General features: G+C 40.4%; 1 protein-coding gene across 4 annotated transcripts in view; it reads right to left on the bottom strand.

Moving 5' to 3' along the window:
- The window catches only part of Mmd (disintegrin and metalloproteinase domain-containing protein mind-meld), a 120,575-nt gene that overhangs the window by 12,302 nt on the left and 85,160 nt on the right, over positions 1 to 23,113 (bottom strand). For all 4 annotated transcript variants that reach the window (XM_076783915.1, XM_076783918.1, XM_076783917.1 and 1 more), the window contains 14 exons: positions 22,533 to 22,607; positions 22,268 to 22,440; positions 21,849 to 22,018; positions 21,599 to 21,762; positions 20,662 to 20,829; positions 19,922 to 20,226; positions 19,576 to 19,689; positions 19,425 to 19,506; positions 19,041 to 19,136; positions 18,779 to 18,941; positions 13,476 to 13,614; positions 11,064 to 11,219; positions 7,034 to 7,105; positions 1,069 to 1,217 (listed from right to left, as the gene is read on the bottom strand). In XM_076783915.1, the coding sequence (XP_076640030.1) occupies positions 1,069 to 1,217; positions 7,034 to 7,105; positions 11,064 to 11,219; positions 13,476 to 13,614; positions 18,779 to 18,941; positions 19,041 to 19,136; positions 19,425 to 19,506; positions 19,576 to 19,689; positions 19,922 to 20,226; positions 20,662 to 20,829; positions 21,599 to 21,762; positions 21,849 to 22,018; positions 22,268 to 22,440; positions 22,533 to 22,607 (2,026 nt within the window). The remainder of the gene's footprint in view (positions 1 to 1,068; positions 1,218 to 7,033; positions 7,106 to 11,063; positions 11,220 to 13,475; positions 13,615 to 18,778; positions 18,942 to 19,040; positions 19,137 to 19,424; positions 19,507 to 19,575; positions 19,690 to 19,921; positions 20,227 to 20,661; positions 20,830 to 21,598; positions 21,763 to 21,848; positions 22,019 to 22,267; positions 22,441 to 22,532; positions 22,608 to 23,113) is intronic.

Genomic DNA, 23,113 nt, shown 5'->3' on the forward strand with positions numbered 1-23,113 from the left:
GTTCAGCGTCGCGTCTCTCACGACGCGAATAGATAGCATAATCGTGCATGGAGGGTCGGTGCAAAGGGCTTGATCTCTTCAGCCGATTATCCGGACCGGAAGCAGCTGATTCTGCTATTAACAATTTCCTATTAACGAATTTCCAGTATACTAAATATTATTTATTACTTTCAACGTATTGTTTAGAACACTCGGCGTGCTCTTTAAGCACGCGCCATTTTTACGATTTTTTAATTTAGAACAGTCTATCTTATACCGTTTTCTAGATCTTGAAAGAATCCGTTGATTAAGAATGTTGAAATCAATGCATTTGCGTTGGAGATGCACTACGCGACAAAATTAACCTTTGCACTTCGCTGGACACGCATATCACGTACCATGATTCGATTCAAACTTCGTTCGTGGTAATCCAAGTTTAACCCTTAAGTGGACTCTCGATCTCAACTGAATTGTTTCACTTAACGTTGATTTTTACCAAATTGGTAAATCAACTTTCCTTTAAAGCATTTAAAAAATAATGAACTAATGGAGGATTACGGGGGGACTTCACGACATTTCAGCGGTTTAAACATCGATCATTTTTCAGCTCTTAATTTTGAAGTGTAGTGCATAAACTCCAATTGTACCCTTTCGATTTTAACGAAATTTTTTTTTTTACGAATGTCTACCGATCTAAAAGTGTAGAATCACGTTATGGTGGTCTTAACATCTCAGATAAAGTAATTGTTCTTGTGTTTCGCTAATGTTTGTATTCGAAAATGTACTCAAAACTAATATTATTTTGAAAATATTACTCGAAACAATTTTGGCGCTAAAGAATACTACTTTGTCTAGTGTTTGAATATCTAGAAGTGTTTGATAATCTAGAAGTTCAAGTATTTGGTAAAGTTTCGTTTTCAAATTTGTTTCCGTCCGGCTGTCGAGGGTAGTTCGAACGCCAGAATGATCTACGAGAGATCGCACGAGATCTACCGGAGTTATCGGAAGCTCGAGCTTCTTGCACCTCCCCTTCATGGGCCCGTGAGTAATCTGCCCACGTGTTTGTACGACTATCAGTCATTACAATACCGTAACCATCGTGTTTCTTTAAAATTCCCTTCTCAGGCAACTTTGTCAGATTGTTTGGTTGGAGATCAATGAAAGAGACAGCGTCCTCTGAGCCCGTACCTCCGTCTCCCTCGTTTATCCTGTGCCTCTTCAGGTGCAATTTGTAATCCCTGAAAATGCCCACGTAAAAGAACAGTTCATCTTCCGTCGACACAACGACGAAAACATTTCAAAGATTATCGCACCCGCTCGACGGTCATAGGCGTTAGTTCTGTTCTTAGAATTAAATTTTTTGGAATTTCGAGATTAGATATTAATAACAATGGTCAACAAATTTTTAATTTAACACTTATTTGAATATACATAATTTGAATGCAGTAAATTAAAGTATGTGTACGTTAAAACGAAACATTTTTTTTTTAATTTGTCACACATAGTTTTCATAACACTAAACTAATAAAATTATTTGGATTTCGATAGCTTCATCTCGGATTATAAAATCATACATTTACTACTAAAATAATGGAGCTGAGAATATTGTTTACGTTGTGCTTGTCCTCTAAATATAATAAATATACAGGGTGTTCGGCCACCCCTGAGAAAAATTTTAATGGGAGATTCTAGAGGCCAAAATAAAACGAAAATCAAGAATACCAATTTGTTGATGGTGGCTTCGTTAAGAAGTTATTAACGTTTGAATTTTTTTCTCGAAAGTGGGTAAGATTTCGGGAGTATGTCTATTCACCGAAAATGATTATAATTGACCCTCGCAACTGAAAATAATTTTTCCAGAACGATTTGAAACTTTTCAATTTCGTCGAAAAATTTAGGCACCTACCCCCTTGTCGATTTTTCTTAAAAATTCGTTTTTGATTTTTAATAATTTCCCTTGACGTCTTACAGAAAAGTTGTTTAATACTTTTTTGTAGGTACCTATGGGCTCTACTTCAGAAAAAAGTTTCATTGAAATATATTCACTATTATAGGAGTTATGGCTGTTTGAAAATTGGACCATTTTTATGGGGTTTTTCTAACATTACGGGGCCAAGGAACAACCTTTCCAATATTTTTATAATTGTTACATATTCTACACTAAAATACGCGGCGTTTGGCTTTTTGAACATTAAAATCGTCCAATCCGTTCAGAAGTTATGGTGTTTTAAAGATTCGCATGAAATTTACGGGAAGCATTTTTGGCCTGAAATTATATTTTCGGTAAGGAATTTTTTTCTCGAAAATGGTTAGGATTTCGAGGATATGTCTATTGACCAAAAATTATTATAATTGGTCCCTGCAATCAAAAATTATTTTTTTAGAACGATTTAAAATTTTTTTTTTTGTCGAGAAATTTCATCACCTATCCGAATTTTTTTCTCGAAGGAGGGTAGGATTTCGGGGATATGTGTATTCATCAAAAATGATTGTGATTGACCCCTGCAATCGAAAATAATTTTTCCAAAACGATTTGAAATTTTTTAATTTAATTGTTAATAACTTTTTAACGAAGCCTCCATCAACAAATTGGTGTTCTTGATTTTCGTCTTATTTTGGCCTCTAGAATCTCTCATTAAAATTTTTCCCAGGGATGGCCGAACACCCTGTATAAAATATAAAATCTACCAAAAATCCTCTTTTTCAAATGTTACAAAACTTACACTTTCAGTATCTGTATAGTCAATATTTTAATTCAATATTATTTTTTGTAGTTGCAGCAGAGACTGGAATTGTCCACTTAAACGAAGAATACATATTTGCTGTTGACCAGTGCAATTTTCAATCCTGATATGAGTTTCGAGCAGTGAGTTATTTTATTTATTTTTCATTTATCTGCGTCACACCTGTGAACGTCAAGACTCGAACGCAAACCCATCTTTCCCTCAGTTAATCCTTTGACTGCGAAACATTATTTAGTAGACCAGGTGTCAAAAGCGACAATTCGATTTTGGAATACAATTTTCTCAGAACCGTTGAAGTTATAAATAAGAACTTGTGCAAGTGTGTACGATATATTTTTAAATATTCAATTTAAACCAGCCAATAAGCGTTGTTCGTAGTCGAAGGGTTAAATGGCCCGTACACGGTCAAAGTATTTTTTCCATGAACACGACCTGCCGGTAAACGTCCAAGAAAATCTCTGCGCATGTACAGGGCCATTTTGGAGCTTGCAGAAACTCGTTTGCGTGAAAAGGCTCGCTCTAAATCGGTGAAGCCTCGTAGTTACGGTCACGTGTCGACACCATCGACGCATTCGTGTTCGCGCCACACTTTTAATCGAGCTACCAATTAAAACGCCACACGAGTACGAACGCGGCAGACATTCAGCGTCTTTTCTTTGGTTCTTTTGGTCGATTGAATACGACGAATCTGTATACGTATCCCAGAGAAGTACCCGTACGAGCGTTTCTTCCGCTCCCCTCGGTTTCGTTCAACGATTCACCGAGTGCAACTTGTGCAAACGAGTAGCATTTGGGTCGTTCCACGTTGAATCGATCACATTTCCCGCCGGGATGACGGAGATTTTAATGAACTAAATAGTTGCTAATGCGATTTATGTTATTTTTAATATCGTGTTATCGAGGAAAAATGATCGAACATAGAAAATCAGTTGAAATTTTAAATGGGGCGCTGGAGAAAATAGTGTTGAAGCGAATATATATTAATTTTAATTTTTATGTGGTTTCGCGCGGAATGACCCATTTGTTCGTAAGGTTTTTTTCTCTTCGAAGGATACGGTCGTGTTCAAGGAAAGTAACGAATGATGAGCATGCTTTTTGAGTGCTATGGTGCCAGTGTAGATTGTCGCGAACGATGTTCGTTCTACCGATGGAACTCGATGATTTGTGCGTTGCATTCAAAAGAAAAAATCATGCGGTGCCAGGGTGAAAAGACAAGCCGAGCAACTCCTACGCATGCACTTCTCATTCTTCTGCTTGGATTGACCACAGCGTGTGTGTTGGAAACGTGATGATGTGTATGTACGATGCCACTGGTTCAAATTAATCCGAAATCGAGAGTCCTGCGTCCAAAAACGTCGATGTACACACTTGATCGAAAAGATATCACGCGCGTGTTATTTTTAATTTCCTAATAGTTACTATTTTGATTTGGTAGCTCGTTTCTTTGTGCATGAGGACCTAGTGTATCGTAGTATTTCTTCTATCGATCTCAAAGTAATACTTACACATTATTCGATGTAAATAAAAAATATTATTCGTATTATTGACAAAGTAAATATAATACGCATGCGTTATTTTATTGCTCAAGCGTGTACATACATACGTGACGAATAAAAATTCCGTAAAAACAAATATAAGAACATAGTGCAAAGATGGGCTTCAGCTATGTTCGGTAGAACCTCGATAATTGCGTAGACATTATGTTTGTTACGTTGGACAGTTTAACACTAAACCTACCGCGACCGGTCAAGTGACCGTTTTTAAAATTTCGTTTAGAATTTCTGATACACAATATTATTTTAACGCATTTAACTTCACGACTTTTCTTATAGTATACGTACAATGAATTTTACAATATTCACTTCTATCCTTATTGTTTGTTTACTGAGAAAAATATGCAGTCTATCTTGCCTATCACGACCGGTCATCTGACCGGTTGAATGGTTTATATTTTTTTGTAAAAAACTGGAAAAAATTTGGTACCAAATTCTGGTTAACTTCCGATGTAAATAGAAAATATATGTATAGCAAAGACGAAAGGAGAGAATTTTCAGTTTCCACTGTCTTAAAACAGTCTAACAACGCGTATTAAAAATAGTTAAACTTTAGACGCGTGCAGTTCCGAAACTATTAGTGTTTTATTAATTATTGAAGCATTGTTAGAAGCGGCAAAGCCTCCCCTTCAAAATGGCTTTTGGTTTTTGTCGATCCGACTTTTCGTTTTCGAGATATCGTAATTTATGTAAAAGGTAATTTTTTAAATTCCGCTCTGCGCCTTAGAAAAGGCTATTAACGCGCGTTAAAAATACTAAAACTTTAAACGCGTGGAGTTCCGAAACTCTTAGTGTTTTATTAATTATTGAAGCATTGTTAGAAGCGGCAAAGCCTCCCCTTCAAAATGGCTTTTGGTTTTTGTCGATCCGACTTACCGTTCTCGAGATATCGTAATTTATGTAAATAGGTAATTTTTAAAAAATTCTCTTATGGGACTTTCCGTGTTAAAGCAGACTACTAACCCGTATTGAAATTACTAAAACTTTAATTACCTGCAGTTTCGAAATTAGTAGCATTTTCTCCATGATCGAGCCACCGTTAGCAGCGGCAAAGCTTCCTTTTTGAAATGGTTTTTGGTTTTTGTCGATCCGACTTTTCGTTTTCGAGATATCGTAATTTATGTGAAAGGGTATTTTTCTTAAACTGACTATCTCTGTCTCCGTCTGACGCGTCGCGTCGTACCTCTTCGTCGCGCGTGAGTCGAGACAGTCACGTGACCAGGAAGTCGTAGTATTTCCAAGAATTTACTACGCACTGTTTACTATTCTCACGCGCGCGTGTTCATTCGTCTCAATGAAACGTAAACAAACCCTATCTCCGAAACTAGCCAGCCGATCGACTTGAAACTAAAATCGCTATATCTCCGGAACTAATAAAGCTATCGACTCGTACAAACGCTCATTTTAAAGGGCGTTTTATCCCCTATCCTATGACCATACCAACTACTATTATTTATGCTGTCTTCTATGTTTATTTTGTCATTTACTTTGACGCTACATATCCAAAGAAGTTTCAGCAGTTCCTACCGATCGTACGACTAGTGTACGATAAAATGTACTCTATTATGAGTAAATAGAATGTAATTCAGCTTTAGCAAGGTCGTCTATAATGTTTGTTTAATATTTGGTACGAGTCTCAGTATCTGCAGTAATTTTCAGTCTTGCTATACAGCAATTATCGAGGTTCCATTAGTAGCAACGAAACTGTGCCCGTCATGGATGTTGCACGAACCGTGAAATTTTGGCCAGACGCGTCGCGACTTTATACGATTTCAAAATACAAACACGTAGTTGGCCCAAATGAAAGAAACGAAAATGCGTGGACTTCTCGATCGTACAGAGTAGGGATCATGGTTTTTAACGTGTACTGGAAACATTTAACCAACATATTCGTATTTTAATCCGTGTATTTCTTAATACTATATTCCACTTCGTGCCCCTACGTACGCACAATATTCCTTTTACGCGAACAATATGCAAGGTATACACGAGTTGCTAGTCTGCAGGTCAAAATAATTGTTAAATTTGTTGGCAAGTTCTGAAATTCTCGGGCGTTCGTCTGTTTTTGTATTTTAAATACACGCGTACCCGTATTAAATCGTAAATCGTGGATCTCGAGCACAGAATATCGCTACTGTTGCATTCCTGAGTCGGGTGCTCTTAAACATGGTCACGTTCGCAGCTTGACTCTCCATTATCGTGTTTTATCACAGTGTGCGATGTGTACGGTGTGCGTGTGGTTTGTGGTTCGCGCGCGAAAGATATTCTCACCCATCGGTGAGAGAGGAAACCGCGGCACGGAAAATATCTTTCTTCGCGCGAATGCAGCGGTTTACTCGATGAACGGGACCGTTTCTGGTCGCTTCACGCGAGTAAAACGAGGCAGGACAGCGTGGACGAATTTACCTTTTGAACCGCGATACATGGTTCAAAAAACTCGCCCTGGAATAGATCCCATCCAATTTTGACAAAGTCGGGCAAAATGTAACGCGATGCGCGTTTGCCACGATAGGATAAATCGCGCGGTAATTACCCACCGTAATTGTAAATCTTCGATGAAAAAACTATCAAAGAATCGCGCAATCGCGTGTAATTTTATCGCGCAAACGCGATCGGATCGAATGTTGCCCAACTTTTACTTCTGACGAGTGTCATGGATAACCCCTGCCGACCTGCTTCGTTGGCTCTTGGGTGTGTTCGAGTCTTTAGATCATCGATCAACTATGGTGACATAACGGCGAGACACATGAGACTTACTTGAGTCTTGTCCCGTCTGCGGTGGTGACGTTATTCGGGGGTCGAAACAGCACGCGCTGGGTCTCACAGCGGCTAGAAATATACTAATATAGGCATGCCGCGGGTATTTCACGATCATTCAACCCTTTGCGGTCGGCCTCACCCCTTCGAGACATCCTCGAAGGAGAGCGAAACGCTAGACTATCGCGATAGCAAGGACACAGAAATGGGCAAAACTCTCATCCGTATAACAAATTCTAGATAAAAAATTACCAAATAACCTGCTCATTCGGAGAGGCGACTTTTGTGAATTTAATCCAGGCAAGGAAAGGACGATCGAACGTTGAATATTTTATTTTAATCAACAATCGATGTACCGAGTTTCGTTCGACACGGTCGAATTGATGGGGGATCAAAGGGCAAATTTCATTCGCGAACAGAAATTTTAAATTCATTCGTTGCTCTACTTGGATTCTGCACCAGTTTAATACCTTGTTTATCCGCTAAACAACAGTTTTAAATTGTGCTTCGCGTCGAAAAAATTTATTTTCAATCGTTGCGCAGTGTATGATATTATTGGAATAAAATTGTGCCCATATCTGTGGGAAGTGGGGTTCTCTGGAAGACGAGGGCTCTAAGACAGAAAACGTACGCCGACCACAAAGGGTTAAAGCTGTCTAGGAAACTGCGCGCCGGACGGTGTCGGATGTTCTCGCTTTCGCGAGAAACGTCGGGCTCTTCCTGTCCACGACGACGCGCGTCTCCGTTTTCCGTCGTTCGCGTTCTCTTTGATCTCTGCTCGAGCATCGCGAAACGCGAGAAAAATGACTCGATAAGAATTCGTTTCTCCCGACTTCTCAATCGGGCTGCAACTCGAGAATCTTCACCGGGCGCTCGTCGGCGTATCCGATCGGAATTACATTGCGTAACGTTCGTGATCGTGTTCGAAACTTATTTCTATGGTAAAATGAAAGTTCTCCTCGCTGGAAGCGAACGTCTCCTGAGCGAATTTCGCAACGGAGTTGCTCGATATTGAAGGAATGCTTTCTCGTTCCTTTGCGAGTACGAGGGAAACGCACCGAGCGAGATTCCGCGAGAAATTTTATCAAACGACGGGGAAAAGACGCGTCGAAATACCTGTACGCCACCCCCTCTCCCGGGTGAGAAAAGGTCGATCGAAAAATGAAACAATCGGAAGTGAACGTTTCGTTTTATTAGTGGGTGTATTCAGACGGGAATTAAATATATTTCGAAACGAATTCGTATATCCAAAACTGTGTAAAAGAAGGAAATAATTTTTCTTTTCTGAAAAATCTGACCGAGTAAATGCATTATTTAACACTAGATTTATGAAACCACATTTGTGGTAGAGTTTTGTAAGATCAGATTTTTTTTTTATATCAAAAATACATTACATTCACCATCGAATGCACCCATTAATAAAATGTATGCTCGTAATTATTGCATTTTTCAAATTTTTGGGGACTGGCTTGTTACGATGAGTGGCGAAGATGTTTCGAGATCGGTACACAGAGTCTCTTACAATATGTAGTACGGTGACTCAATTGTCGTCGAACTAAATCCCAGAAATTTAGTTCGAAGATTCATAAAATATTGGAACTTTCATTATGATAAGACAAGTACAGTCAATTACCGGAAAGGACAAAGTCTTTAGTTGAAAATGTCTACCGTAATGATGAATGATGAAACGAATTAATCGATAGGTTCTTTGTATTGGATAAATAGTAACAATGGTGGGGATGACCACCATTAAAAGATTAAGAAAATGTAAAGTAAAATTTGTTTCCACGTGGTTTCGTTTTCGAAGAAATTTAATTTTGAAAAAACACTCGTGTCTATTACCTATTAGTTTGATATGTTTTTCATTGTTTTTATGTCACCTGTAGCAAAGTAGGTATCACGTATGCTGGAATACCCTGTATGTATACAGGATAATGATATTAGGCTTATATTACGTAAATAGTTCTTATCATCGCGTTTAGTCATTATCATTGTCAGCTCTCGTGGAAAGATGATAATTTTGCCCTCTTATTCAACGACGACAACTGTACCGAAGTGACATAAATTGAAACGAAAATTATACTAAAAGTAAATTATACTTCTGTATCCGTTTCATAATTCATTAGCTTTCACTTTATAATTAATTTATACGTACGTAGAATCAAAAGGAATGTTATTATCAGACTCGATTAATCAACTCATTAACCACGAAAAGAATGTGTCTTTGATTGCGATTAAATCCATAAATTGGGGGATGGTAATAATGATATTAAACGTTTTTTTAGAGAACACGTATTTACCGTATAACTAAAATCGTTATTAACGAGGTAATTAATAATGTTCTAGGGTTACATTCGCTTTGAATATTCGTGGCGTTCAGCAATTATAATTAAACTTTGGATTTTATGCATTTTTTCAAAATAAAATATAATGTTATTATATTGATTTATGAAATATAATTAAGAACATATTACACGTGTTTACTATATTAGCATACGTCATGAATGCACAAAATGAGCAGCCTAACCATAATTATTGATTATGTATTCAGTACGTATAATCATTAATCATACGCTTCATTGCATGGTAATCATCATCGTTAATCATTAGGCACATTATATTCTGTCCAATACTCATTGGTTCAAATCCAAACTAGTTAGGTGTCAGTAAGATTGATGGAAAATTGATAATACCATACCATCGTCAATGTTTTTAAACATCAACGAAATGCATTATTTCGCACGTGTTTTTTTAGAACGAAACCTCGCAAAACAAATTGTTTTTTACATTTCCAATATATCTGTTTACGAAAAAACAATTGTCAGTACTACATTTTATTGAAATACCCTGCATTTTCAACTTTTACACTCCATACCTTCGGTGAATATTAAAAAAAATAAAAGAACCTTTTATGATACGTTACAGTAGTTTGTTTCTTGTGTACGGTTGATTAAGTATTCATAGAACAATTCTCTGGTTAGAAAAATATTCGAGCAGTTCGGAAATTTACTGCAAAATATTTTAATCGAGGTTCGAGTCGACAGAAAAAAAACAACACAATAATCTAAACTAATCAGGTTCGGTGACCTACTTTGTATAGTGTAATAAAAATCATTTAATTATTAGCGATAGTTCTGCAATCGTTTAATTTAGCTGAAAGCTTTCTTTAACCTATTCGGGGTCTGAATTTTTCTTTTTAATAAATTCTGTTCTATCTCGTGCAGTTTACGATTAATAGAATAAAAAATAGCCAAATATTTAAGGATTAATATCCATCCCTTAAAGTAAATTTCCGCAGCAAGCAACGTATCAACGTATCCCCAGAGTTTTAGAATACTTTTAATTTCCGGTTTGGGGATCGTCTTTTATTAGCGTGTCATCAATTTTTCCATTGTTTCTCTATTGACCGAAGATACAAAAGCGTACGAGTCGAAATTGTACCGATTCTCGAACACTTCCTCAAGTCACTGTAATCGATGCTCGATAGCAAGGGTCGCGTACGAATTTCGGTGGCTGCTGAAAATCCTCGAACAAGAAAATTCCGTCTTTGTCGGCGAACAGGATCGTCGAATGGCTTTGTAGATGTCGAATGACGTGTGACGTGAAATTCGTGTGACGCAAAACATTAATGGAAAAAACCAATAGATAAGTAGAAGCGAGATGTGTCTTTGGCGATCGTTGATGGATCCTTTTCAACACTAGTTGCAGGGGTCTTCCCTAGTATGTCTCTTAAAAGCATTTACAGTATATATCCAAGACCCTTCGTCATCTCCAAACTTTCGTCGATGGTGTTCACGTTATTATTCACCACAGGCGAAGCGAAGTTCGGCGGCTCGCGTGTCGTTTTCATCGATCGAAGGTTAAACCTACGCCCACGTCGAAAGTTTGGACCGCGAGCTTTCAAGCTAAACGACGCGAGAATGTCTCTAAATTGTTGGACAGATCTAATTAACGCGGCCGGGAATGTTACCTAAAGTGTGTCTAGCCTGATGTCGATCGCTGGTTAAGCAACTATATATAACAGTCGTACCTGTAATTAGGCATTCTGTGGAAGTTTAGGATCGTGCTGTTCACGTTGTCCAGTACCGCGTGCTCTGGATGGTGGTTCTTCGCTGCGTTGCTGTAATTCTTCTGCAGGATCTTTTTCTCGTACGGTTGACTGATCTTCTGGACGGTGCTCTTCCTTCTGCGAGAAATTCGCCCGTTACGAGGGTGTAGGCACCGCGATTAGGGCGACCAGATAAATATCGTTAAAAAGCACGTGCATACTACAGGAGCGAGTGAGAACTTCCAAACCAGAGTCCATTGTTCTTTTCGTTAAAAAAGAAAAAAACGTTCGTCGACAGCGTACGCGGTTCGATCGTCACCGACGGGGGGGGGGGGGGTTGAGAAACAAACGTCCCCCGCGGGAATGATGCGTGTGCTGTCCACGAACAGCCTTCAAAGTATAATTGGGCGAAAACATGCGTGCGCGATACTCTGCGGCAAGCGTGCACACAGTGTGTTCGGTTCGACGATACAGTACAGCTTTTAGAGATTAAAAATTATAACTACCTTCCTATGGATCTGAGAAGGCGAAGGTTCAAGTCGCGGTAAACGTTTCAACGAAACACACTGCGTGGATATTTTGTTTCTTTTTTTCTTGTTGGATCGTTGCATCTTATGGTCGGTTCTAGCGAAGCTGGCGTGTCTACGGGGTTCAACGGGGAGCTGTGTTGAGGCATGCATTAAAACAGAAACAGATAACCAGTCGAATGGTATCTGGCCTTACAGCCACCCGTGTGGGATCGCCCTCCACTGCAGTACCCATCAACCGAATACTCAAAACCAAACGATAATGTGAACAGACAAAGTTCATTGAGAATCAAGTGAAGCTCTGTAATAAGTGCAGGGTGTAAAAGAAGACGTTTACCGCGTCTTTCGGGGACGAGTCCGCGCGGTTCGTTCGAAAGAAGAACCATCCCGTAAAATTCCGTTTGACCCCTCGAACTCGAAGGTGAAATTTCCTTATCGATCCCCAGGTATTCCACTCGAACAGACGACGACCAGTTCAAAGGGAACCGCGCGAGGGGGTTGCACCCACCCTAATTTACGCGTGACTTCTCGCTTGCAAACGCTGCGTCGCGCATTCCCGCAAATATAACGATAAAGTTCTTTATCGTACGATAAACGACAACGAACTACGAATATTTATTACTACGTATTTCTACGATAATGTTTTTCCATCGTTGCATCGTTAGTACCAGTTTACTTTAAGTTTAAGTTCTGGTCGATTAAAGCTATCTCTAAACAATCTGTTGTCATTTTTCGAACTATACATTTGATTAACCATTAAATAGACGTACGAGGGTTCTGTGGACTATGCTCTATTGTGGGTTAGGAGTTAAAGGTGTGAAACAAGTGGAAAGTCACTGATTCCGACAAAAATATTATAATTAACTGGTAGTAGTCAATCGAATGGTAGTTCAATGTATTAATGGGCCAAAATTTGGCCAATCGGTCCCCGAAAGCCGAGAGAAACATTTTCTTTCCGCCCTGTGAGCGTGCGTTCCATGGGGGTGAACATATTTGTCCTCGATACTGTCGAAGTAGTCGACGCAACGTTCGTAGAGTGGTTCCACGGAATCAATTTTTCGAGCGTCCTGCGAACGCATCGATCGTGATCCATATAATCGATCACCCTGCTGTAACGCAGCAACCTTTAACCGGATACCATACATTTAGATGAGATGGTGCGTTCGCGATTATACTTGACCGCGTGTGAAATTATTCTCGTTTCGTTGGGGATGGATCGGTGAACGGTTACGGAATTACTGGAAGCTTATCTTTACTTGCAATAGACAGGTATATACGTTTAAGTAGCCAATTCTGCGGAAGCAATCGTACATGAACCTATATACTTGGTTCGACAGCCAAATTTGCCGGCGATTGCTGAAGCTACTTGGGGATACATAGTCGTAGCAACGATCAGGTTACGAGTATGTGATAATATTCGACGCGGTCGAAACGGTAATCATTGTCGATCGTTGTCGGGCTGTTCGTTGCGACGAATATAAATTTTCCCGCGACGCTTTATTTTTTTTTCTTAATAAGCCATTATTCGGCGGCGTTCGTTGGCGATAATCATTGGCGAATTATAATAAAATGCAGCGCAGCGATGCAAATACATTTCGAGCGTTTTACTTATCGGTACACCGATGAACAATGACAGTGAGAGAAAGAAAAACGAAAGATAAACGAAAACGGTATACGAAAAGAACAGTAAGCGAAGAGAAAAAAGACAATAACAATACGGACTCTAAAGATATACATGTAAATATATATGCACGACGTTGTGATTCGTAAGAGAAAGACATACATATATATGTGCATATATATATATATAGAGATAGATAGATACGCATACAAAAAAGTTTCTACGTGTATGTTTCTGCACACTAACCTGAGACAGAGGGAGTAGTTTTTATGTACTACGACTGACCTGTAGCATAGAGCCATCAGAGTAAATACTAGGAAAACACCCCCTACCACCGCCATGAGCACACCAACTAAAAATATAGTGTTAGAGCCGTGGTAGTTATCTGTGACGATCGGACGCGTTGTTTTAGGTCGCATCGTGTTGTCGTCGTCACGGTATCAATGGTCGCCGGCAATTCCGGCGCGATATCATGATCGAGTACCATTGTTTACGGAGAGCGAGATTTATTTTTGGTATCCGAGCGTCCCACAGCATGCAGACAGACAGAGATGCCAGTGACAGACAGAAACAGACAAGAAACAGAGAAGCCAGAATCAGCACATATACATATACATAGATGTTGTTCGTCGTACGGTACACACTATCGATCGTACCAACGCGATACATTCGTCTATCGGACTCTTATTGACTCGTCGAGCGCGCGAAATGTCGCCAATAGACAATAACGCGCGAGCCATTCTTCTTTCTCTATACTCTTTGACTCTTGGTCAAAGCTTCTCCGATTAGTATCCGTTGGACGGCTGATCGTCATGTATATCCGTCGTGTGTCTTGCAAAAAATCATCGTCGTGACTCGAACATCCCGTTCTCGTTTCAACCGTTCGATCTGGACACCGTTCGAGGCGAAGAAATCGCCACTGAGCAACGATCTTGGCCAAGACCATCGCGATCAGCGATGAGACTGACAAACGTTAGAGACCTGGAGAATCGATTTCTAATCGACGTTAAGCAAACGTTGTAGTACACGGTATAAGAAAACCGCAAAAGGATCGAATAGATCTAGAAAACAAAACGATGATTTAAAAATACAAAAGAAAAAACGAATAAATACGTATGAAAGTTTGGAACAATTATATCTAAAGTCTTTTAGGGTTTTCTTATACTAGCTGAATACTGCAATGCTTGCTTCGTGTCGATTAAACATCGATTTCCCACATCCCTCCTTTTACTAGACGCATTTCAATGCCATCGACAACCATTTAACGTTCCAATTTGTTATTCTTGTATCGAATTATTTCCATAGGGGTCACAGACGCAACGTTACACATTTTTGATCGACTAACAACCACCTATCATTAGGTTGTAAATTAAATCTCAGCACTGTGACATGTATAACTGTTAGTTTTTACTTATTAATATCAGTGACACGATGTTTTCGGATCGGTCTCATCGTTTCGCACGGTTACAGATCGATCGCGATCAAAGAGACTCGTTAAATAATGAAGCGAGACGGTTAGCCTCTATCGTTAGCGATTCTTTCTTTTTCTCGGACAGATTCGAGGGGACGATGTTCATTTCTTTGCTAATCAGCCTTATTCATGCTTTCATAGGGCATACAAGCAGCTGGCACATTGGCGTTACGTTTATGGTGGATCGTGTGTTAGATATCGTACTCTAAGGGACGAACTGGCATTCAGGGTTGGCTCGGAAACAACAAAGAGGCTCGCGTTTCGCGCATTTATGTTTGTATAACAGTATTAGACCGGTTGATCGCACGGATCAGGTAAATCTCATCGTAAGAACGTTTGCGCCCTGTTGGTACGCTGGGTGGTTCGGACCAAAGATGGACAAAATTCTTATCTAACGAATAAAAAGAAACAAACAAGATAGACGATAGTGGGGAAGAGTAGCGTAGGTGGTGAACCAGCGACGTTGTGACTCATACTGCACGCTAGAATCGTCGAACATATTTCCCAATCGTTGGTCAGTTCTTCCAGTAACTATTTAGCCACATCCACCATTCCGAATTCTCCTTCGACTCGTACGACTGCGTTCCTATTTGTGAATTCACATATGCGGCTCTCTATTCGTCTGCTCTGACTTGCTGCATCAATGTACAAGTCAGTTAGGTTTGTTGGGGATTGTTCGACGAAGCAGACAAGTCGTTTGACAGCTTTTCTGTAGATAGAGATACAAATTTTGCACTTCAAATTAACCCTTTTGCAAATCAAATTCAACCTTTCACATATCGAATTTACTCCCTTGCGAATCGAGCTTTTCTAGAAATTTGTTTTCTTAAGCCATTGTAGTAAATATGAAATTAACATAAAATATTTAGTTAATACTAAAAGTGACATTTGAGAGCTGGCTCGCTAATTACGAATGAAATCACGAAAAATTACGAAATGGCATTGTTTTACTTTATTTTTGAGTAACTCGTAAGGTGAATTTGATACACGAAAGGGTGAATTTAATATACAAAACGGTGAATATGATCTGTAAATGAAAGATCTCCGACCTTTGAGAGTACATTGTCTGTTTGTTCGAATAAAATTTTGCCCATCTTTGGCTCGGGATCCACCTAAAACCGTGAACGTTTAGGAACAATGATCGCGCGAATGCAGAGCGGCCGTTGGAGTGCGACAACCGTAAAGATGTAGATCCCTCGCTCGTGCAGCATAGTCATGATTGTCGTGATCATTCAAACGCGCGCTATGCGAGCACGAGCACATTCAGAGCATACCATCGAGAAAACAGGTAGTATATGTATATACAGAGTATTCTGTAGCACGTGGGAACTCTTTCAGCAATGAATTCTGCACATGAAAACGATAAAAGAAAGTTCGTGTAAACATACGTTTCTTCTCTAACGCACGATATTGCATCTAAACGCAAACCTGCAACTTTTGCTACCTCGGTTTAACACTATCACATTGGGCAAGACTATAAATTAGATACGAGTTTCTGTCATTTCCGAATTCAAGAAATTTTCACACGACGTATTTCAATAATCTGACATGTGTTATACTAAGAAATGTTTATAGAATTAGAATCTAAGTTCCAACGTTTGGTATTGAGTTCTGTTTTTAAATAGTCGGGTGAAACTGATTCGATTATTCCCATCTTCTGAAACAATTATTCCAGCATAAAACTCTGCTGTAATTCAAAATAAGATCAGGCGAAATATATGTTTATATGGTTTTTATGGTTTTTATGGTTTTCGTGTGGAGAATCTATTGCTGAATCAGTTCCCATATGCTATGGAATACTTTGTGTGTACAGTGGCGGCTAGCTACTTAAGACCGTTTGATAGTTAGGGAAATAATCAGTCCTCCTACTTGTTGTATACATTTGGTGTGTACTTTCAATTTTCAACGTGTGTAGGCTGTTGTTGAATGGAACGTGAATTGTCTGAGTTTGTGGGATACTTAATCCTATAAATTTGCCAATGACCGAGAACACAGAGCTATTAGAGACAAGGTATTCCAATATTTCCTATTCTTTTTCAGTAAACAGTCGCTCATACTTGAACAAAATAGCTTTACCACTCGCGATAATAATTTTTTATCTTAACAATATACCTTTATAAAGTTCAGTATTCTTTAGAATAATTTTTCCCCCATTTAATTATCACGTATATCTTCAATTTTATTAATCCTAGTTACCTTCATAGTATTCAATTCGACTAGGCCTCAAGCAGATATTCGCTATTATTACGACGACGTCTACAAGAATCTTAAAAATTGTAATAATGTTGCAACTAAAATTATTTTAATATTTTGATAGAATATACTTTTATATTGTTATGTATGAAACGTTTAATTTATTAAATATATAGGTACCGCTTATCTATCTATCCAGCGGTTTTAAGTAGTCTCCACTGTATATATTTGTGAGGCGTACGCATATTCATGTTTATGTGTATATATATATAATACATAGAGGTAATTGAAACATCGAGTCAGTAGGCTAAGATGAATCAATATTATGAGAGCATTGATGGCCGCGTGCGATGCCCCATCATCCAGCTAGCCACAAATTACTTGACAACGACAGGCGTTGGGTCGAACCCACTCAGCTGAAGCCTCGGCTCAGTGGGCTCTTAGTTTCCAAGTAATTTTATTTTGCTACTGTACCTGTAGCAAACAGCCACTAGTGCAAAACAAACGAAGACTCCTGTGGCCACACCCAACATGATTGCTACCATCTCCACGGTGTTAAGGGTGTTGTTAGTTGCGTCTGAAACGACCAATCACTTTGTATCCTACACGTGTCAGAACAATCGGCGAAGCGTGTTTGAATCACTGTCGCGGATCCTCCCCCCCATCGTAATCGTTCCAAGGACAAACCACATTGCGGGTTCGTTCCGTGGAAAAGATATTACGTTGGGCGAGGATTTGTTCTCGCGAATATCCCTTGAAGAGATCAAGCGTTATGGACAAGCAGCCCCTACGAAAGAAACATCTATTCCAAGATCAGACGTACGGGTGACTTTTTCATTAATTTCGATTTTCCTGCTGGATCCCCTGGTCGAGAACAGGGGTCGAGCGAAACTGTTCTAATTTTTAATCGGTTTATCCTTCCGCTATTAAATCGTTCTTAAATCGTATCTTATAATTAGACTGTGGGTCTAAATATAATAATTCGTATCTTACTTTAAGGATCTCTTATATTTTTTGAAAATTAAAATTTCCCACGAATGTATAAAAATCCGCAATCTACTTATAATTTTGTTAAACAGCGAAAGGGTTAATTCTTCTGTCTAGTAAATAGTTCTCGACAAAGGCACGCTGGACCCTCGCGGTGGGTAAAAATCGCCGTTTACTCGTAATATGCGATTGTTCTTTTCGCGGGATGGGTACGTGAGTCGAAAATGGATGAGTGTAATCAAAATGAGCTTGTCGTCTCGTGTTATATGTATATATGTGTGTATGTATATATGGAGAACGCATCGAATTTTATGTGCACAGCTGATGGTATGGCCCCAAATAATCAGACGACTAAAACGGGTTTCCCGACGAGAAAAGGGACGAGTCTTCTTCGTCTTATCGTGAATTAAACGCACGAAGACGATCGGAGAATTGTCTGCGTTTCGCGATCGCAGGCTACGGTAGAATTTCGCTTATCGCGCCCGTTGCATTTCACCGTCCGACGAAATCTTTTCTTCGAATGGGTCGATCAGCCTCGAATTCCAACGGAGCGACCTTATCTTCGATCGAGGCGAACGTTATCGCCGTTACAAAGCCTATCGTTCTCCGTTCCACGGTCCAAAGACATCGCTATCCGACGAGAGTTCGCGGTACCGTGAAATTTCACGGCCTCGAACAAATTTTACACGTGGAAACCGAAATTGTCTACCGTACCCGGTGATCGGTACGAGTTCTCGTCGCTAGAACGTGTCAACGATTTCGTTTGCGCGATTTGGAAATCGGAATACGAACCGAGAATACAAAACGTTCCCCAGTTTCTCGGTTCGTCCGAGAGTATTCGAAAAACGACCGATTTGCTAACGAAATTAGTTTAATCATTTACGAGTCGCAAACTTACCGTAGGGGGTCTCTTTCTTCACCAATCTAGGATCTGAACCATTTTTACCAGCTGCGTCGGTGCGCGTAGTCGTCGGCGGCACTGTCGGAATAACATATTTGACGGAGCAATCTGGCCCGGTCCATCCTAAGTCGCAGTAGCAATTGTTCATATTCGTGCACACCTGCAATTTCAAGTTTGTCTCTCGATGATCAACAAACACGAATTCGACGTAATTTTGAACGAAAACGTTCTACTTCTTGTTCGCGAAACGTTTACTTACGCCTTTTCCCGAGCATTCATTGTTGTCGCGATTGCTGGGACACATCTCGGTGTCCAGTAGCGGGAAGATGTTCATGCAAGTTTGATTCACGCAGATCTGAAACGTAGAAAATCGAACGATGTATTCCCGCGGTTTTCTCTTAACCGTCGTCTCGTCGTCGTTTCAACCGAATCTATCTAGATTGAAAGCAAACAGTTTTGTTTGTCTACGACGCCGCTACGTAGCATACTGTGGCCATCGAGTTTGCATAATCCGGTTTCAGCAACGACCAACTAGGACCATTAATGCAATGCCGAAAACCGGCCGTTGAACCTCGAGTCTCATTTAATTTACCGGGTCACAATATACGGAGATTCCAGTTTACGAAAGGATTACGAAACTTACCAAATTATCTCCGCAGGATGTCCCGTCGTAAACCAATCCCATCTTCGGTATCTCGGAACCTTCCACCCTACCATTCGTAGACCTTAGCAAAGAGCAGTCGTACAACGTTACACGTCCTGTTCAACGTGGAAAATTACGCGATTCGACTTACTTGCACTCGAATTCCTGGCCCTTCATCGACACGATAGTCCTCGAGTGATCCATACCGGAGATCACTGGCTGCTTGCTGCCTCGTTGGCATTGCAGCGATCCGCAACGGACGTTTCTGCGACAAGAAGCGACGAACGGAAACGTTTAGATAGAATTCTGGCTCGATATCGAACGTTCTTTTCGATTTTTTCTTGGAAAAACCACCTTCGGCGGATCCATATATTTAAAACGCGCAAGTAATCGTTATCCTATAGAACTGAATTTTTGTTTGTCGTCGGAAATATAATTTGATTTGTATAGGATCAATTTGTTCGCGTCTGTAACGTCGTGTTTCCAGGTTCACTTACATGGGATCGCATTTAACGTAGTGGTCGGATGTGTCGGTGCCGCAGTGTCCGTTGAGCGAACCCTTGGAATTAAATTGTTCGAAGCACTCTATGTCCGCGCCCGTACCACCGTATCCCCAAATTTCCTTGCACTGGAAGTCCAACGTCGGGCAAACACCGTTGTAACAGTAGGTAGAGTTGTTCGCGCAGAGATTGCCGTTCTTCTTGTAAACATCCGGCGGACATTGGCCCGACGTCCCGGAGCAGACTTCCGGCAAGTCGCACTCATTCGTGGCCTCCCGACAGACAATGCCTTGCTTGAGCAGCTATAGTTTCAAACATACGTCCAAGATAACAGTTACTCTCAACGTGTGTTCGGGAAAAATCAGTAAGCAAATAGGAATTTTCAAAACGTGTTAATTTTTAATTATTCCGCTTGGGAACATCAAACGAAAATCGAAATCATTTTTAACGGAGCTACAGCAATTGGAAGATCAATATTTTAATTGTACTAAAAAACTTTAGAAAGCGTATATGGGGGCGGGGGATGAAGAATACACCCTCTATTTATTCTATTTATTCTGTTGTCCGTTTTCCGCTTCTGTTTAGCGACGCGTCTAATGCGTCCGTCGCTATCGAGCACGTACATCTCCTCTGGCTCGGAATCGCGTGCCAAATGTTTGACGCGTTATCGACGAGATCCGTTGTTGATAAAAAGGAACCCGAGCAAAAGACGATACCAACGAGAAAAATATTGTTACCTTGCAGTCGTTGCAGCACGGCCCGCTCGCGCATTCCGATTCCGAGGTGAGCTTGCAGGTGACCGATTCGCAGCAAGGATCGACTTTCTTGCAATCGTCGACCGATCCGCAATCGCATTGTTCCCCCTCGTCGATTACCCTGTTTCCGCAAGTGCTCTGCACATTTATCTGTTGTCGGCCGGGCCACGAAAATAGAGAACCGACCGTTTACATTTCCGCTTAATGCTCTGCCATAGAAAATTAGGTTGCGACGCAACGAACCGAGATAAGGAACTTCCGTGCACGCTGAAAAGCGTGGCAAAGTCTTCTTCAAACTTCGCCCTTTGCTAATTCGCCTTTGCGTGAAAAGGAGTCGCCGGTTCGTTTCGTACGTCTACCTTCGTGGGAACCGATCCGCTTTGAACTCTTTCAGACGAGACGCTCCGAGATTTTCGTTTGCAACCAACGAGAACGTCGAATCCGATGGCGTCTCGTGCCGAAAGATACGGGAGTTCGGGCTAATATGGGCGCTATCGCGACCTGGCTAGATACTTTTGGTACCCGGGTTATTTTCCCGATTCGTTTCATCGCTCGTTGTTCGATAAATACTGGGTTCGCCGATGAATAGTTAGCCGAACACCCTGTATAATACATCCTCTTTTAAAATTCGATACTGTTTTCTAATTTCTACAAAAGGTAATTAAACCTAATAATTCAATAGTCGATTCAAGATTTATTACTAAACAAATGGAAATGTTGTAAAAGATCGTGGATCAAAATAGTTGATAAGTTGTTTGACAAAGTTTCTTATTGAAAATTTTAATGTTACTTTCCGGGGAACCCAATATTTCGCTTCGTATTGTCATTTGGTTACGAATTACTACTCCGATCTAAAAAATTCTCGCTACGATCCATCGCGATTAAAAACTTGGTCGAGTTAAGAAATCGCTGTTCTTACCTCGTTTGGTTTGTTATAAAGACAGAAGCCGTTGCCTCCTTTTAAAAATTCTACGTAATCGTTTTTGCTACAGTTGGAAAACTTATACGGTTGAATGTTGTCCAAGCCGACGATCGATTGAGACATGATACATCCGTGCCAGTCTCTGCAGTCACACTCCTTTCCTGCGAACAATTTGTCACCGATCAGAGAGCGAAACGGGGGCTATTTTGTCCACTGTTTTCGGTTGAATCCGCGAAACGAGACTAACTTTTGTCGTCGTGGACCATGCCGATATTGTGGCCAATCATGTGGGCCATGGTACCGGCTAGTAGATGAGGCTCGTAAGAGTTCAGATCGACGCTGATCCCGACGGACTGTTGTTTGCAGATCGTCGATAGCGCGGCCACTCCAGATTCCCCACCGGAGAACGTTTCGCCCCTGCAAATCGACCATATCTCGAATCTCTTCGACTCTCGTAGCTCGAATTGTGATCCAGTATGGGTGATTTTGCTAATCTCTATCGATATACACGGGTGCTTTGGAAAAGTTGTAATTATTTTAACGTGTCATATGCATGCCATTAAAAAATCGCGATTGGAATTTAGTTATACAAACAAGAAAGTCTAACGTTAAGAGCTGTTTGTAAGTATATGATAGCCACTGTAAGTGGCCAGTACCGATACTCACGTGAGTAACTGGATCGTGTCGTGAGTGGCATGGTACACGCTTCGCATCATGTAATCGTTTAACGATTGCAAAGCGAGACCGATGTTCATGCCTTTATCGATCGCTGCCTGGTTCTTGCCCTGCCAGGTTTCGATGTATACGACGGAGACTCTAGTTTTTAACGGATAGAAATACTGCAAGGGCGCGAAAGTATCGCAAAAGGAATTAATCAAAAAACCTAGTACGTGAGAATCGGATGTTTCGCGTTTCGATGTTCGACACTCACCAAATCCGCGATATTAGCGACTTGGATGGCATCGTGAACAACCTCCGCTCTGCTGCTACCGTTTCTCATCTCGAACTGAACAGGGTGAAGAACGTTTTTTGTCAGGAGCGCGTATTTTTCAAAAAATCGCTGCCTCGCGATTCATTTTACGCGTTTATTTTCGTCCGGGATCGTTAAAGCAGATCGTATCGATTCGTTTTATCGTTCCCGAATGGCCCCCCATAACAATTATCGTTGAATTACTGCTCCCGCGAAACTCGACGAACGACATTGTCGAGCATCCTTCTAACGATTATGTCGATCATCGTACCGGTTCTCGACTGGCAACGATTCCAAATGCGAATTTAGACTTTGCACTCGGGCTGCAAAATTTCTAGCGAACGCGAACGATAAAAACTGGAGTATTTAGATCATTCGATGATCGAATTTATTTCAGTAGCTTTAAAAATGACGAGCGTTCCACAAACATTTATAGTTGCAGCATATTTTTCCATCTTTTCAAATGCAAATGAAAAGTATGTTTATGCTTTTCACTGTGGATGAATCATGCGCATCCGAAATGCAATGTCTAGCTTCGCCTT

The sequence above is a fragment of the Colletes latitarsis genome, chromosome 2 (genome assembly GCF_051014445.1).
Source record: "Colletes latitarsis isolate SP2378_abdomen chromosome 2, iyColLati1, whole genome shotgun sequence".
Lineage (NCBI taxonomy): Eukaryota > Metazoa > Arthropoda > Insecta > Hymenoptera > Colletidae > Colletes > Colletes latitarsis.